The following is a 15,379-nucleotide window of genomic DNA, read 5'->3' as shown; positions in this document are numbered from 1 at the left end:
TGTTTGGGATAGTCACATCTGTTCAACTTGATTCAGTTGAGGGTATTTGCATATTCTTAAGTATTTCTTCTGAGAGGGCTTAAATCCTTCTCAAGTGCTTGATGCATTTTTGAAATTCATTCATAAAGTATCTACATGCACTAATAGTTCTGTATAATATTGCTGTGCATAATCTGACAGATAAGACCACATTTTAAAACAAGGTATTCTTTAGGGATGCTACGTTACATTTTTACTTGTTCTGCTGGCAGAAATGTCATTTTTTTTGAAAAAGACCATTTTAATATTTTGATTAAATTAGTATATCCTTATTTTAGGCAAGTTTGTCAATCATAGGACAAATAAGGATTTATTAAATAATAATTCAGAAGTTAATGGTAGTTTTTCCTGCCTTGGTTAGAAAATTGAGTAATTTTATAGGAAACCATTGTAGGGTTTGAATGGATATCTATTTGGTCTCCTTATTTTATAGGGAAGATTACCAAGGCTCAAGTTTACTGACTTACTCAAGGTCACACTGCTTGGAAATTAGGTTTTATTTTAGGTCTGAACTCTCAGACCAGTAAAGCCCAAGGATTGCTGGTATATGACTTTGGGTTTACATTATTTATAAATTACCCTATATCTAGGATTTCCCCCTACCATTAGAACACATAGTCAGGGATTATGTCTTATTCATCTTCATATCTTTCCAGAATTGACACCATGTCTTATACATAGTTAATGCCCAGTCATTATTTTGCCGTTCTGTTTTCGTTATTTTCCTAGGCTATTATGCTATAAAGGATAATTTTGAAATGAGATAGCTTATTAATGGAATGTTAAACATCTTTGATAGCAAATAGGTTTCATTTTGTGTTCCATTTCTAGTGAATTGGCAAGAGCTGTGCGGAGAAGACTTGAGACCTGCTGGGGTCGATTAGCAGTGTCCACCACAGGCATAGGATCAGAGAAACCAATTCTTTCTAACTTGATTTATGTGATCTTAGGGAAGGAAGAGAGAACTTTAGACTGGAGTGAGCAGAAAAGGCCCTGGGAAGAATTAAGTCTCAAAGTACAGGATAGATAGAATTCAGAGACTTCAGAAAAAACGAGGTAGAATGCCACAGAGGCTGGGGTTCTATAAGAAACTGGAATTGTTCAGAAAGAAGAGATATCACTAGGGCACATTAAATATAATTAAAGTAAGGAAAACAATCGTTGAGTACTTTTGACACCTAGCCTTGTGCTAGATCCTCTTTTTACAGGAACCCTGGAGACTTTCTGTCCTAGTTTGCGTTCCTTGCTTTTCCTTTCCTGAGATATTTAGGATTGTTCTAGTCTTCCCTTATTTCTCTGAGCCAGCTCTCTCCAATTTTTTATCTGCCTTACTTACTTAAAGATATGAAAGTTGTGATATAACCTTATTACAATTTTTTTCAATATTATGTTATAGGAATTCATTGGAAAGGGAAGTCTCAACTGCTATTTAATCATATTATTAAAATAACATTCAAAAATATTTGGCTGTAAAGTAAATAACTCCAAATTACATAATGATTTTTTACCTTCCAGGAATCCCCTTCTGGTCGAAGGAAAGCTCTTGCTACCACCAGCATCAACATGAAACAGTATGCAAGCCCAATGCCAACCCAGACTGATGTCAAGTTAAAATTCAAGCCATTGTCTAAAAAAGTTGTATCTGCCACTCTTCAGTTTTCATTATCTTGCATTTTCCTTCGGGAAGGAAAAGCCACGTAAGTTTCTTTTATCAAATAAGCTACTTTAGAGTATGTTTTAAACACTGTAGGTAAATAGCTTTTGACTCAGTAAACTGTTAACAGTTGAGAATATCCTACCGCATACCAATCATTCCTGCCAATTCTTTGCTTCAGAGGCTGAATTAGATGTACTCCTTGTTATTTATAGTCTCTTCCAACTCTAGAGAATGATCAATAATATAAAAGTGACTATAGCAATTTTCAAAAATTTAAATTGTATATTATAGGTTATCATAAGGGTCTGTTTTATATTTCAATGTCTTCAGTGTAAGTAGTTGTACTCTGAAGTCCACAGTTCAATTTGTAGAGCTGTTTGATGCAGCTGCTGAGGCATGAGAGGAAGCCAAAATGAAAAGTTTAGGATAAGAGGAATGAGAGAATTAAAGGAACTTTTGCCAATGCATATTCTTTGGCTCAGCCTTCCAAAACTTGTATAGGAAGGTACAGTACAGTTACATAACCAGTTTGCTATGACCATTATCTTTTTCAAATATCACTTCTTAAGCACTGAATAGGCATTGCGCAAAGATAACTCCTACACCTAGTTCTAGTCTCCTAAAAGAGTAAAATTCTAACTGGTTAAAAAGAGGTAAACATACCTAGAACAGGAAAAAATTAGTAACATTTATCTTAGTTATTCCATACAGTCAAATCAATGGTAAGTGCAAGTTTTGGGTGTAATGAAAGGGTTAGCACCTACTTGGACTGGAAGATCAGTGAGAGGAGAAATGGAAATTGTGCCTAAGACTTAAAAGGTGATAGGAAGAAGGCAGCTATGAACATTGCAGTCTAATCTGCATCACAGTTCTGAATGTGTTTGACCTAGTGGAATGTGGTTACTATAATTGGCCATGTCTACTTGACTGATTAGACTGGATTCTGTACGTCAGTCAAAAAGAGATGTTTGGCACTCATCTACAGGGCAGCAAATGACTTGGTAGATAACAGTAAGCCTCTTCTCTAGAAAGTTGGCTTCTATGTGAGTGTGGTGGAGGGACAGTGCAGGATGGAAGCAATTAGTCTTTCATCTCAGGACTTTAAATTGTAGACTTAAATATTGAAAAGTTTAAAATAAAGACCTTACTCTGAAGTTCAAGCCAAAATGAAAGGAAAGGAAACACAGAAAGAAGGGAGAAAAAGTCAGAGAAGATCTTTTGAAGGTGGACTCCTTTCTGCTGGGCAGAAGCAGTAAGTGATTTAGCACCATTCATTGGAATTTGGGTGAGAGGAAATTCAGTCAAACTAAATGTCTCAATTTGAGTGGAGTATGCTCTCAGAACACCCTAAACCACCTCTCTATCTCCTCATTCCTTGCCTACTCACCTTTCCCAAAGAAAAATGTTCAGGGTGAAAATAGAGGAGGTAAAATTAAGCAAGTTAACATTTTAAGAACACTGTTATATATTGAAATTATACCCTGGTGATGGGAAAGCAGTTTGTAAGGCATTCATATAAGGTAATACAACTGTTTTTGTCCATGCAGACTTTGTGCCACTAAATTTGTCTTAAAAGGGGGAAATGATTTTGTTAACTCTAAGCTTATATGAGATAAAATGCAAAGATTTTCAAAAACCAGTTTAGCCTGCAAAGTCATACCATATTTAGAAGTGAATGTTAACAAGCATTACTTTACAAAGGAAACAGTGGTTTTGTTTTGTTTTTATTTTATTGTGGTAAAAACATGAGAAATTGTTTTAATTCAGTTTTCTGAATTTGGGGGAAGTATAGCAGATTGAAATTTAGTTTGTATGTATCATGTTAGAAATATGTTTCATTCACTGTAGTTTATTTGAAATTTAAAGTAAAATAATAGGTCAAGAAAACTTAAATTATTTAACATTTAGAGTATTTCATGTAAACTTTATAAATTTATACTTAAAATACTTAGATATAAAAACGTTTTTACATTTTGTGAAACGTATGGTATTTAACTAACCCAAGTCATTTTCTATCCTGTAATTCTTAAAAAGGCTAGGCTTTCGGGTGCTATTTCAATTACTGTAGTTTTTTAACTTTAGGCGAGTTTTAACTCCTTTGAGAAAAATGCACAGTTAAACAAGATTTAAATATAATTTACAGGGGTTTACCACTTCTTTTTACTCCTACCCACAAAACCAAAAGGGTTCATGGACTTCAGATTAAGAATTTCTATTCTAATTCCTTCTGCAAACTTGAATATTTTTAAAGTCTAGATCTCATCTGATTTGCAAACTGTCCCACTGTTTTATGAAACAAGTTTTTGTTTCCAGACTTCATGATCAGAAAACCATACTTTAATTCCATGAAGAAAATTTTAGATCTGCAGCACAGAATTAAACTAACTCCTAACCAGTTAGTTTTTTTTTTTTTTTTTTTAATTTATTTATTTATTTATTTAATTTTTAGCTGTGTTGGGTCTTCGTTTCTGTGTGAGGGCTTTCTCTAGCTGCGGCGAGCGGGGGCCACTCTTCATTGCAGTGCACGGGCCTCTCACTATCGCGGCCTCTCTTCTTGTTGCTGAGCACAGGCTCCAGACGTGCAGGCTCAGTAGTTGTGGCTCACGGGCCCAATTGCTCCGCGGCATGTGGGATCTTCCCAGACCAGGGCTCGAACCTGTGTCCCCTGCACTGGCAGGCAGACTCTTAACCACGGCGCCACCAGGGAAGCCCCCTAACCAGTTAGTTTTAATCCTGTTTGCTTTCTATTAATTAAAGGTGCCATTTAAAAATTAATGAATGAATATTTAGATTGTTCAGTAGTTTTGTATAACTGTTTAAAAAGTCTTGTTAATGTTTAGAAAGAAGAAATGTATTAATATTATTTTCTTAAGAAACAACCTTTTTTAAGGTAATATCATTTAATAAATTGTGTATTATCATTGATATAGGGATGAAGACATGCAAAGTTTGGCTAGTTTGATGAGTATGAAGCAAGCTGACATTGGCAATTTAGATGACTTTGAGGAAGATAATGAAGATGATGATGAGAACCGAGTGAACCAAGAGGAAAAGGCAGCAAAAATTACAGGTTGGTGTTATTTGCATTAAACTAAAAATTTATCTGTTTTTTTTGCAGAGTTGAAAAACTCATTCTTGTTTCCCAGGAAAAAAACAATTCCACTAACAAGGTATTGTTTCTTTCCTAAGGCTTCCTAATATAATATACCATTTAGCTCTCTGGAAACTATGTGCTGATGGAAATAACAGATTTTAGCAGTTTAAGATCAAGTCCAAGGCTAGTCAAGAAAGCATCAGACTTTATTGGAACTACTGATTATAGTATAAAGTAGCCTAAAGATGTTCATACTTATTTTGTCAATGTATGGATGAACCCTCTATAAGTAAAAATCTGTCTTAAGGGTAAGATGAGGAGATGCATTGGCTACCTTCTCCTAGCTCCTGTTCATTTATTCACATAAATTGTATGGGCATTCTTTGTTTTGAATTTGTATACATCTTATGTATCCTTATATCTAGACACTTCCATGCAAGTATTTCTTATAGCTGGTTTGATCAAACTACTAAGATGGTAAGTGGTTAGAACCTCTTTGTATTAATTGGTCAAAAAATGTTTATCATCAATCTGGCTAGCACCCTTAAGGAATTGATGTTATACCTTTATTATTGGAGTGAAAATCAAGCACTATATACATACTCCTTTCAGCTAATAAATTGCTGTAAATTTCTGGATTGCTATCCCTTGACTTCTATCATCTATTCACCTCTTGGTGACTTTTCCAAATTCATTGGGCACTTTGGTACCCATCTCTTGGCTTTGCCTAAATTCTTGCTATCGTATGGGGGAATTCCATTGATCACATGGATGACCAATTTAATTTCTTAGTCAAAAACTTCTGTGACTTCCTCAACTCCAGTGACCTTCACCTCTGCAATACTTCTGTTATAAGGAATTGATCAGACTTGTATGCAAAGATAGACGTTTTGAGCAAATTTTATAAATTGCAGTTGACCCTTAAACAACACTGGTTTGAACTGCATAGGTCCACTTGTATGTAGGTATTTTTCAATAGTAAATACTGCAGTGCTACACGATCTGTAGATGCAAATATGTAAGAACTGAGGACTTGGAGGAAGCATGAATACAGAGGGCTGACTCTAAGTTATATGTGGATTTTCCACTGTACAGAGGGTTGATGCCCCTAAACCCTGTTTTATTCAAGGGTCAACTGCATTATTTTCTAATTTATGATTGCCATTTTCATTTCTTATTTAACCCAGGAATGTTTAGGAGAATGTGCTTTGTCGTGGGTTGTGTTTATTTCTAGTTTGTTTATTTCTAGTTTAATTTAATTCAAATAAGATTCTGAAGCCTGTCATATTTCAATTTTTTAAAAAATATGATTGAGATCTTTGTAGTGTAGATATATGATGTTTTTGTAAATTTTCCATAAATATCTTTTTACATGTATATTCTATTTGTCAGATTCAGCATGTAGCTATTAGACCAAACTTTACATTTATATTATTTAGTCATTTATATTCTTACGCTTTTTGTATAGTTCATCAGTGAAAGACAGAGAACTTCAGTCCTAAATTATTTAGTTTATAAAAATTTATTCTCTTATAGCTTCATCATGGATTATAATTTGATCATTTTGCCCCATTTAATGCCTCTTGCCTTGAATTTTTGCCTGATGTTGATATATGTAATCCATGCCTTCTTTGTACTTGGTGTATTTATCACTTTATTTTTAATCCTATCTGTGTTAAATACTTCTCTTTATAAACAGTATTTGGTTGTATTTCTTGATAACTGACATACTTAATTTCACTTATATTACTTTATACTTTTATTTGGGAATTTTCTTATTATTTTTTCCCACCCACCCCTTACATTTTGCCATTCTCAGATGTTCTTTATTTAAGCATTTTTTAATAGAGTAATTTGGAAGTTATATATCCTCTGTTTTCATTTTGGAATAGTATCCTCTAAAATAAATAAGCTAGAGGGATAACTGAATGAACCTGTATTTCTCTACTAACATTAAAAATGAAACAGAATGTGTTGACTCACCTTGTGAGATTCAATATGATTCTCTCCTCTCTTTATTTGAATTTCTCCCTCCAACCCCTCCTAGCTATTATTTTTATTTCAATAACATTTTGGGTTTCTTTTTTCAATAATAAATGCTGATATTTGCATTGTTTATAATGTCAGCAAAATCATACAATACTTTTTAAAATGCCATGTCTTTGCTATCTTTGAGTTCTTTGTTTTATTTGGCTAGTTGAAGTACTTAGGAAGGTAAGTTGGTGTCCTTCCCTTACCACCTCCAGTGACTTCCCACCTATCCTTCAAATTTTAATTCTTTTGCCACATCCTCTAAGAAGCCTTTCATGCCCTCTCCATCTTAAACTTGATCACTCTATCCTTTGTGCTACTGCTGTACCATTTAAAAATGCAGGCATTTTCTTACAGCATGAGTTTTTTATAATTCCAGTGGGATGTGATTTGACCTTTTAATTAGAGAATATGGTTTATTCTTTGTATATGGCTTTTGGTTAAAACTAAATCTCAATTAGGCACTAATACCATAGGTAGCAACAAGAAAACCACACATTTTCATAGTCATAGACATTTTGAGCAATGTTGTACTGTTTTCATCATAGCAATGGGAAAAAAAGGTGATAGCAGCATATCACAAGTTCTGTGCTGAAAAGAAAAGAAAGGACATATTTTGAGCAAAATACAGATTTAATGAAAGGATTCGGTAATAACCAGATTTTATAACTGAACTCTTGTCTTAGTCCATTTGGGCTGCTATAACAAAATATTGGGTACTTTATAAACAACAGAAATTTGTTTCTCAGAGCTCTGGAGGCTGGAAGCCTGAGATCAAGGTGTCAACATGGTCAGATGAGGACCGTCTTCTGGGTCACAGACTTTTCATTGTATTCCTTACATGGTGGAAGGGGACAAGGGAACTCTTCTGGGTCTCTTTTATAAGGGCATTAATCTCATTCATGAGGACTCTGCCCTCATAACCTAATCACCTCCCAAAGGCCCTACCTCCATCACATTGGGAATTAGGATTGCAACTTATTAATTTTGAGGGACACAAACATTCATACCATAGCAACCCTTATTGCTTAAACATACATATATATACCTTAATTTCTAAAATTTCCACTGCAGAAATAACTTTTTTAGATAGCCTAAAATTCTCTGACCCTAACTGAAGCAATCGTTTTAATGCAATTTATGATGATCCAGAATTTCTTCAGAATGCCACCGGTTTGTGTTATTATTTATTTATGTATTCACTGTCCATATTTTATGAAATTCCTTCAAGGTAGAGACTATGTTCTGATCATTTTTTTATCTCTAGCTTCTAGCACATTGTCTGGAACACATTGAGAATTTAAAATATGTTAACTGAAAGGTCATAAATGAGAGGGCTTCCATCTCCTATTGTAGCCCATATTGATCACTCTGCCTTGTTATCTTGTTCCATTCATTTTGACCTTTGATCATATACTATCTTATGTAAGATGGGATGGTCCCATTTTATGGAAAGAATGTGATCTGGAGGAGACACATAATTCAGACCTTAAATAATTCAAGACTAGTTTCCCAAAAGTAATGAATATAAAATGTGTGTTGAGGGAGCATAGGTAAGTAGGGACGGTGGGTGATTACATTCAAGTTCTAAGTCGGTAAACCCACAATCATTGTAACATACTTATGCTTTGATGTTACATTTTTTTTCTCAGCATTTTCTATTATATTTGCAGAGGACAGTCACTTAAATTAATAGCACAGCATGTTATGGCAGTTGTTTGGCTTCCTGAGTTGCATTTTTTAGCACCTGTAAATTCCATTCCAAGGTTAACTTTCAGGAATATTTTTTCAGCACCAGCACTACCACTCTAAAACTGTTTAAGTAAAATAGTTTTAAGATAATAAAAACTGTATTAAAATTTAACAATAGTAATGTTTGAATAATAGCTTAAGAGTAAACAAAATGAATGTATTTTATAAACATGGTACAAATAAAGTATGGTGGGTATTTTTATTTACCAGCTAAAGTGGCAATAACTTAAACACAGCTTATGTTCACACTTTCTTGCAGCTTTAAAAATTGTTGACACAATTTTTATGGAGAAAGGAATTATTATTTAAAATTTTGCCTGTATTAAGTATATATTATAAATGCATAAAATGCAATCACATTATATCAGTAAAATTATATGGGTACATTATTTCCTCAACTAAGCTGCAAGCTTCTTGAAGAAACAGACTGTTAGAATTATTTTGGGTATATCTTAGATTGACACCTAGAGGCTATTCATTTAGCCTGTGCTCTTGTGGAGTATGGCTGTAAATCATTAGTAACTGACAAAGTATATCTTCCGAAATTACAGACTTTACTAGAAGTAAAAGTAAATTCATGGTGTATATATTTAGACTGATCACAAGCCCCTACTCTGTCTGTCTGAGACAGAATTCACTGCTAACTGGATACAGGGACTGGCTCTTAGGCAGGAACCTTTTATTGAAGTTACCTGTATAGATGTCTTCTGCAGAGGTGCAGCACCCATGAATGGGCAGTTGGAAAAATCACTGAAATGTAGTGGGAGTGATTGACCTTGGAGTTGGAAAAACAAAGCCTTTGAATGGAAAGTCTACTGTAGCTGGTATTAGAAAGTATATATGGTTTCAAAACAATGCCTCCATCTATATGGCAACCTCACAATGCTTGAACCAGTTTTTGGTGATATGACCATCTTTGGGATTCATGTTCAATTTCTGAATACACACCAACAGAAAGGGGGAAAAAAAGACATTCTGCATAAGTGGCAAAGTCCTATTGAATGTAGCTCAGAAAATTAGGTTTAAACGAAACAGTTTACAACAGAGCATTACTGGGGAAACCAGACATCATGAGACACCTGAAAGGCCCCTGGTATACTTATAATTGTGGCAAAGATCAGCAAGGATTCTAGTTAGGCATTCAGACTCACAGGACCTGAATAGCCCAAACTTAGATTCATTTAGGAGGATATTGGACAGGAAACAGCATTCAGCAGAGCATTCCTCTTTCACTGGAGTTTTCATGGCAGCCTAGGTACTGTTCTTTGACCTCTCCCGCAGATGACAACTTGGGTACAAGGAGACAAGATCCACATAGTTAGGAGCAGGGATTACCTTGACTTAGAATCTTCATGTTGCACAAGAACTGTTATCTTTTGTAATAGTATGATAGGTATAGTTTTCAGGGTCCCTGTAAGGGACATGCTCAGTTACGAGAGTCTCCACAATTAGAGAAGCTCAAGCTATGGCCTTCCATCAGGCATATAGTCCATTTAGAGTCCTCCCATCCAGATGCAGTTTATAAATCAGGATTTATTTTTACCATAAGCATGTTGCCTGGTGTTTGTTAATCCTTTTCCTATAGTTGGTAAAGTTAATTCAGGAGTAGGAAGAGAGAGTGACATATTGGCCACCTTCAGGGAACAGAATCTTACAGCACAGATGGTAGTAGAGGAGATAACAGTTCATATTTGAGGATCTTAGTAGAGGAGATAACAGTTCATATTTGAGGATCTAGAGTTGATTATGATATGACTCAGCCCTCTGAGATTAAATGTCCTACTTGCTAGGGCTATGAATGGGGATAAATAGGTCTCTTTTCTTAGATTAAAAGGGTCCTCAGAATAAACCTGGGGCCCTGGTCAGAAAATACATCCATTAATTTGCTTCTGGTTTTTACTTGGGCATTTACTCTCCAGTACTTAGGAGACTGATTAACAAAATCATAGAATTGCTGTGGACTCTATAAAGTAAAATAATTTTAAATGGCCACCTATTTTAGAGATCTGTGTGAAGGATGAGAATTTCTGGAATACTGCATCTGTTATCTAGGTTTTAAGGTTGGAAAATAGGGTAGAAGCAGAGAGGTGGGGCATTTCTAGTTCCTTGAGCTAAAAAGTTTGTAAGGTACAAGCTACCTCTTTCTTAAAGGAGTTTGAGACCCTAGGGTGAGAGACTGAAGAAAGCAAGAGTATCTCTTCCCAATGTTTAGAACTCAAATGTGTCAACTCAGAGAATAGTAGAAGTGGCAGAAGATAGAGATTACAAATTCAGCCTACTTTCTATATCACTCTTAATCCCTAATGCTGCTTTGTTTGTACTAATGACAACTGAACATTCTCTGGCACCCCTTACAAGACTCTGGAAGAATTCTGTGGATACTGAGAGCCCATCTGACAGGGCCAGGATGGAAGTAAGAGCGCTGAAGGAGAAGTTAGAAGCTCTCCAATATTTATTTAGGGAAGGAGCCAGGAGATCATTAATATTTAAGTCCCAATATGCATTCTTTAAGGGTTTATCCTAGGAATGCAAAGTCAGTTTAACCATATTAACAGAATAAAGGAGAAAAACCATGTAATCATCATAATAGATGCAGAAAGGAGCATTTGAAAAAATTCAATACCGAGTTTCTCAGCAAAGTTTTAATGTAAAGGAATTTCTTCATTTTGATAAATAGCATCTATGGTGAGCTATAACTAACATCATATTTAATGATAAAACACTGAACACTTTTCCTCCAAAGATTGGGATCAAGGCAAGGATGTTTGCTGTCACCACTTTCATTCAATATTATACTTAGCAAGGGCACATGATACAAAATCAGTATAGAAAATTTATATTTTTATATATGAACAACAAACATTTGGAAGATGAAATTAACAAAACAATTTCATTTACAGTGGAGGCTAAAAGTAACAGACTACTTAGAAATAAACTTAACAAAAGCTGTGGAAAAACCTCTACCCTGAAAACTATATTACTGAAGGTAATTAAAGAAGGTCTTTAGGGGCTTCCCTGGTGGCGCAGTGGTTGAGGGTCTGCCTGCCGATGCGGGGGACACGGGTTCGAGCCCTGGTCTGGGAGGATCCCACGTGCCGCGGAGCGGCTGGGCCCGTGAGCCACAATTACTGAGCCTGCGCGTCTGGAGCCTGTGCTCCGCAACAAGAGAGGCCGCGATAGTGAGAGGCCCGCGCACCGCGATGAGGAGTGGCCCCCGCTTGCGGCAACTGGAGAAAGCCCTCGCACGGAAACGAAGACCCAACGCAGCCATAAATAAATAAATAAACAAATACTTTAAATAAAAAAAAAAAAAAAAAGAAGAAGGTCTTTAATAAATAGAGATTCTCTGTTCATAGATTAGAGAACTCAATATTGTGAAGATGTTACTTTCTCCCAAATCTATAGATTCAACTCAGTGCCATTCATAATCTTAGCAGGTTTTTTAAAAAAATAGAAATTGAAAAGCTGATTCTAAAATATAATTGGAAATGCAAAGGAACTGAATAGCCAAAATAATCTTGAAAAAGAACAGAATTGTTAATACTATCTGACATCAAGATTTACTGTAAAGCTATAATAATCAAGATAGTATGGTACTGACATAGGATAGACAGATCAGTGCAACAAAACAGAAAATCCTAAAATAGACCCAAACTTATCTGGTCAATTAATTTTTAGCAAAGGTGCAGCATAATTCAGTAGAGAAAGGAAAGTATTTTCAACAGATGATGCTGAAACACCTAGATGTCCATATGGAAAAAAAACCTCAATTCCTACACATACACAAACATTAATTCAAGGCAGATCATGGACCTAAATGTAAAGGCTACAGCTATAAAACTTCTGAAAAATAAAAAAATATAATATATTTGTGACCTGAGAGTGGGCACAGGGTTCTTACATTCATACACAAGACACAGAAAGTAATAGCCATGAAAGAAAAATTTGATGAATTAGACTTGACCAAAATTTTAAACGCATGCTTATTGAAATAGACCGTTAAGAAAATGTATGCGCAAGTTACAGACTAGAAGAAAATATTCATAAAGCATATATCTGACACAGGCTTGTATCCAGAATAGATTTTTTTTTAATGTCCTACAACTCAATAATAAAAAGACAACCCTATTTTTTTTTTTTTTGTAATGGGCAAGGATTCAAACCTGTTGTTCACAAAGAAAGATACGCCATTGGCCAGTAAGCATATGAAAATGTTCTCAGTGTCACTTGTCATCAGGGAAGAGCAAATTAAAATCATCATGAAACACAACTCCACACCCACCAGAGTGGTTAAAATTTAAAAGACTGGCAATAAATTCTAAATGTCAGTAAGGATGTGGACCAAATGGAGCTCTCATCCATTGTTCATGGAGAGTATAATGGTAAGATAACTTAGGAAGTTTTTTATAACACTAAATGTATACCTACCTTCTGACCCAGCAATTCCACTCCTTGATATTTATCCAAAAGAAATGAAAACATACATCCACAAAAAGACTAGTACAAAAATATTCATAATATTTTTATTCATAACAGCCCCAAACTGGAAACAGCTCAGGTGTATGTACATCAACAGGAGAATGGCTAAACTGTATTATATTTGTGAGTGGAATACTATTCAGCAATAAAAATGAGCTATTGATGAATTAACAACATGGATATATATCAAAACCATTATACTGAATGAAAGAGGATTTACATAAAAGAGTATATACTGTATGATTCCATTTACGTGATGTTCTGGAAGAGGCAAAACTAATCCTATATTAAAAACGTTAGAATAGTTATAGCTGGTGGGTTTTGGGATTGACTGAAAAGAGGCATGAGATTTTTTTATTGTGGGGGGGTGTGATGCAATGTTCTTCCTCTTGTGTCACCTGGGTGTATATATTTGTCAAAATTCATTGAATTGTACAGTTTAAGATTTGTGCCTTTCATATATGTGCATAAGTAAAATACTGGAAGGTTAACATAAAAGTTATAATAAATATGTTAGATTAGTAAGAAAATGAATGATTTCAACTTTCTGATTTATTGATCTACTGTGTGGTAGCTAGTCTTCAAAGATTGTCCTCCAATGAAACAAGCCTCCCAATATTCATGCCCTTTTATAGTCCCCTCCCTGTCTTCTGGGCTGGCCCTGTAAATCACTTTTAACCAGTAGAATGCAGTGGGGAAGTGACACTTTGTAACTTCTAAAGCTAAGTTATAAAATGCCTTGTAGCTTCTACCTGGGACTCTTCTAGTGCATTCTCTAGGGGATACCAGCTGCCATGTAAAAAGTCCATCTACCCCAAGATTGCTATGCTGAGAGGAACCCCAAACTACCCATATGGACAGGCCACTTGAGAGAGAGAGAGGGAAAGAGATGCCTGGCCAGCTCCCAGTTGTTCCTGCCTCTCAGCTGAAACACCAGACATGTAAGTGAAGAAGCCATTTTGGACGTCCAGCCCAGTTCAAGCCTTGGATGACTTTGTCTCAAGCCACCATCTAACTGCAGTGAACTACTCAGCTGAGTGCATCAACCCATAGAACTGTGAGAGATAATCATTTGTTTTTAGCCACCAAATTTTAGGTTGGTAGCTTAAACTGTAACATTTCTAGAGATAAATGAAATATATTGTAGATAGATACATATATATGCATAGATATGTAGACAGACATAAGATAAACACATAGATTAAAAACACACAATTGCTAAAATTTAAATATAAGGTATATGTCTTTCTGCCTTTATAAAAATTACAGCAAGTGTTATGACTTTCATTCAGTTCATTCATTCATTTACAATATGACCTGCTAAAGGGATTGAAAATCACATTATTAAACCTGTTAGTTGTATCCATAAATCAAATATTTATGGGCTCAAGCCCGTGAGAAAAGTGACATCTTTGGGAACTTGATCTCTATTAAGAAGTTGCAGTGTTACTATCTTAGACCATCTTAAAATGAGATATACCTGTACTGAATCTTATTATACTTTGGAGAGAAGAATGAGGATGCTGCAAGATTTGCAGCTGTGGTCTAGCTCTAGGCAGACCCTCCCACACCCTGCCCTTTTAACTCCACTACAGACTTTCTTAAAAGAAAAACCCACGTACTCTTTGTGACACCACTTCCATCCCCCTGTTTTGGTTCAGTGTGATAATCTCTGGTGGTCAATTTCTTCTTTTGCCTTCCTAATGTAAAGAAGAGTCTCAAATTACTTGACCCTGTGCTTCGATTGCCTGCCCCTAATTTAGTTTTCCTTCTTATTCTCACCAGTGTGAAGCAAGTCCAGATTGACACACTGTTATGATGACTAAATGCTACACTACAGGTTTATTGCTCAGTTTGAGTAGTGCTAGGGTAGAAATTATTTTGTGCTATTACATAGCATTATTAACATTTTCCAAAGTGTAAATTTTTGGTGAAACAAGGCTTTAATAAGTAAGAAGTATTATATAAATATGTTGGGCCAGGGATTTTTTTTGGTCAGGGTGGTATATTACTGGGAAAGCATCCCACTTAAAAAAATTCTGGGAATAAATTTGTGTTGTAAATCTTCTTTTAAATTTTTAATTTTTGTTTTTCTGATTATACATGTAAAACACATTGGCTGCAGGAAATTTGGAAGTAACAGAAAAGTACTTTTTTAAAAGGAGAAATACATAACAAAATTATGTATTTTAAGCTGTGCACCCACATATGCAAATGCCAATTGAATTATTTTCATAAGTTTCACAGGCACCTGTAGCTTGGTATGGCCAAACTGAGTAGCCCCCACTGCAGTGCTAGAACTAATGTCCACACAGTCACCCAATACA

The 15,379-nt window shown here is 35.2% G+C and overlaps 1 protein-coding gene across 13 annotated transcripts in view; it reads left to right on the top strand.

The window, feature by feature from the left end:
- The window catches only part of EHBP1 (EH domain binding protein 1), a 312,365-nt gene that overhangs the window by 127,569 nt on the left and 169,417 nt on the right, over positions 1-15,379 (top strand). For all 13 annotated transcript variants that reach the window (XM_082426541.1, XM_082426544.1, XM_082426545.1 and 10 more), the window contains exons 6-7: positions 1,555-1,736; positions 4,627-4,766. In XM_082426541.1, the coding sequence (XP_082282667.1) occupies positions 1,555-1,736; positions 4,627-4,766 (322 nt within the window). The remainder of the gene's footprint in view (positions 1-1,554; positions 1,737-4,626; positions 4,767-15,379) is intronic.

Source organism: Balaenoptera physalus (assembly GCF_965194825.1).
Source record: "Balaenoptera physalus genome assembly, chromosome: 15".
Taxonomy (NCBI): Eukaryota; Metazoa; Chordata; class Mammalia; order Artiodactyla; family Balaenopteridae; genus Balaenoptera; species Balaenoptera physalus.
Note: the sequence above shows the minus strand (reverse complement) of the source record. Positions and strands in the feature narration are given on the sequence as shown.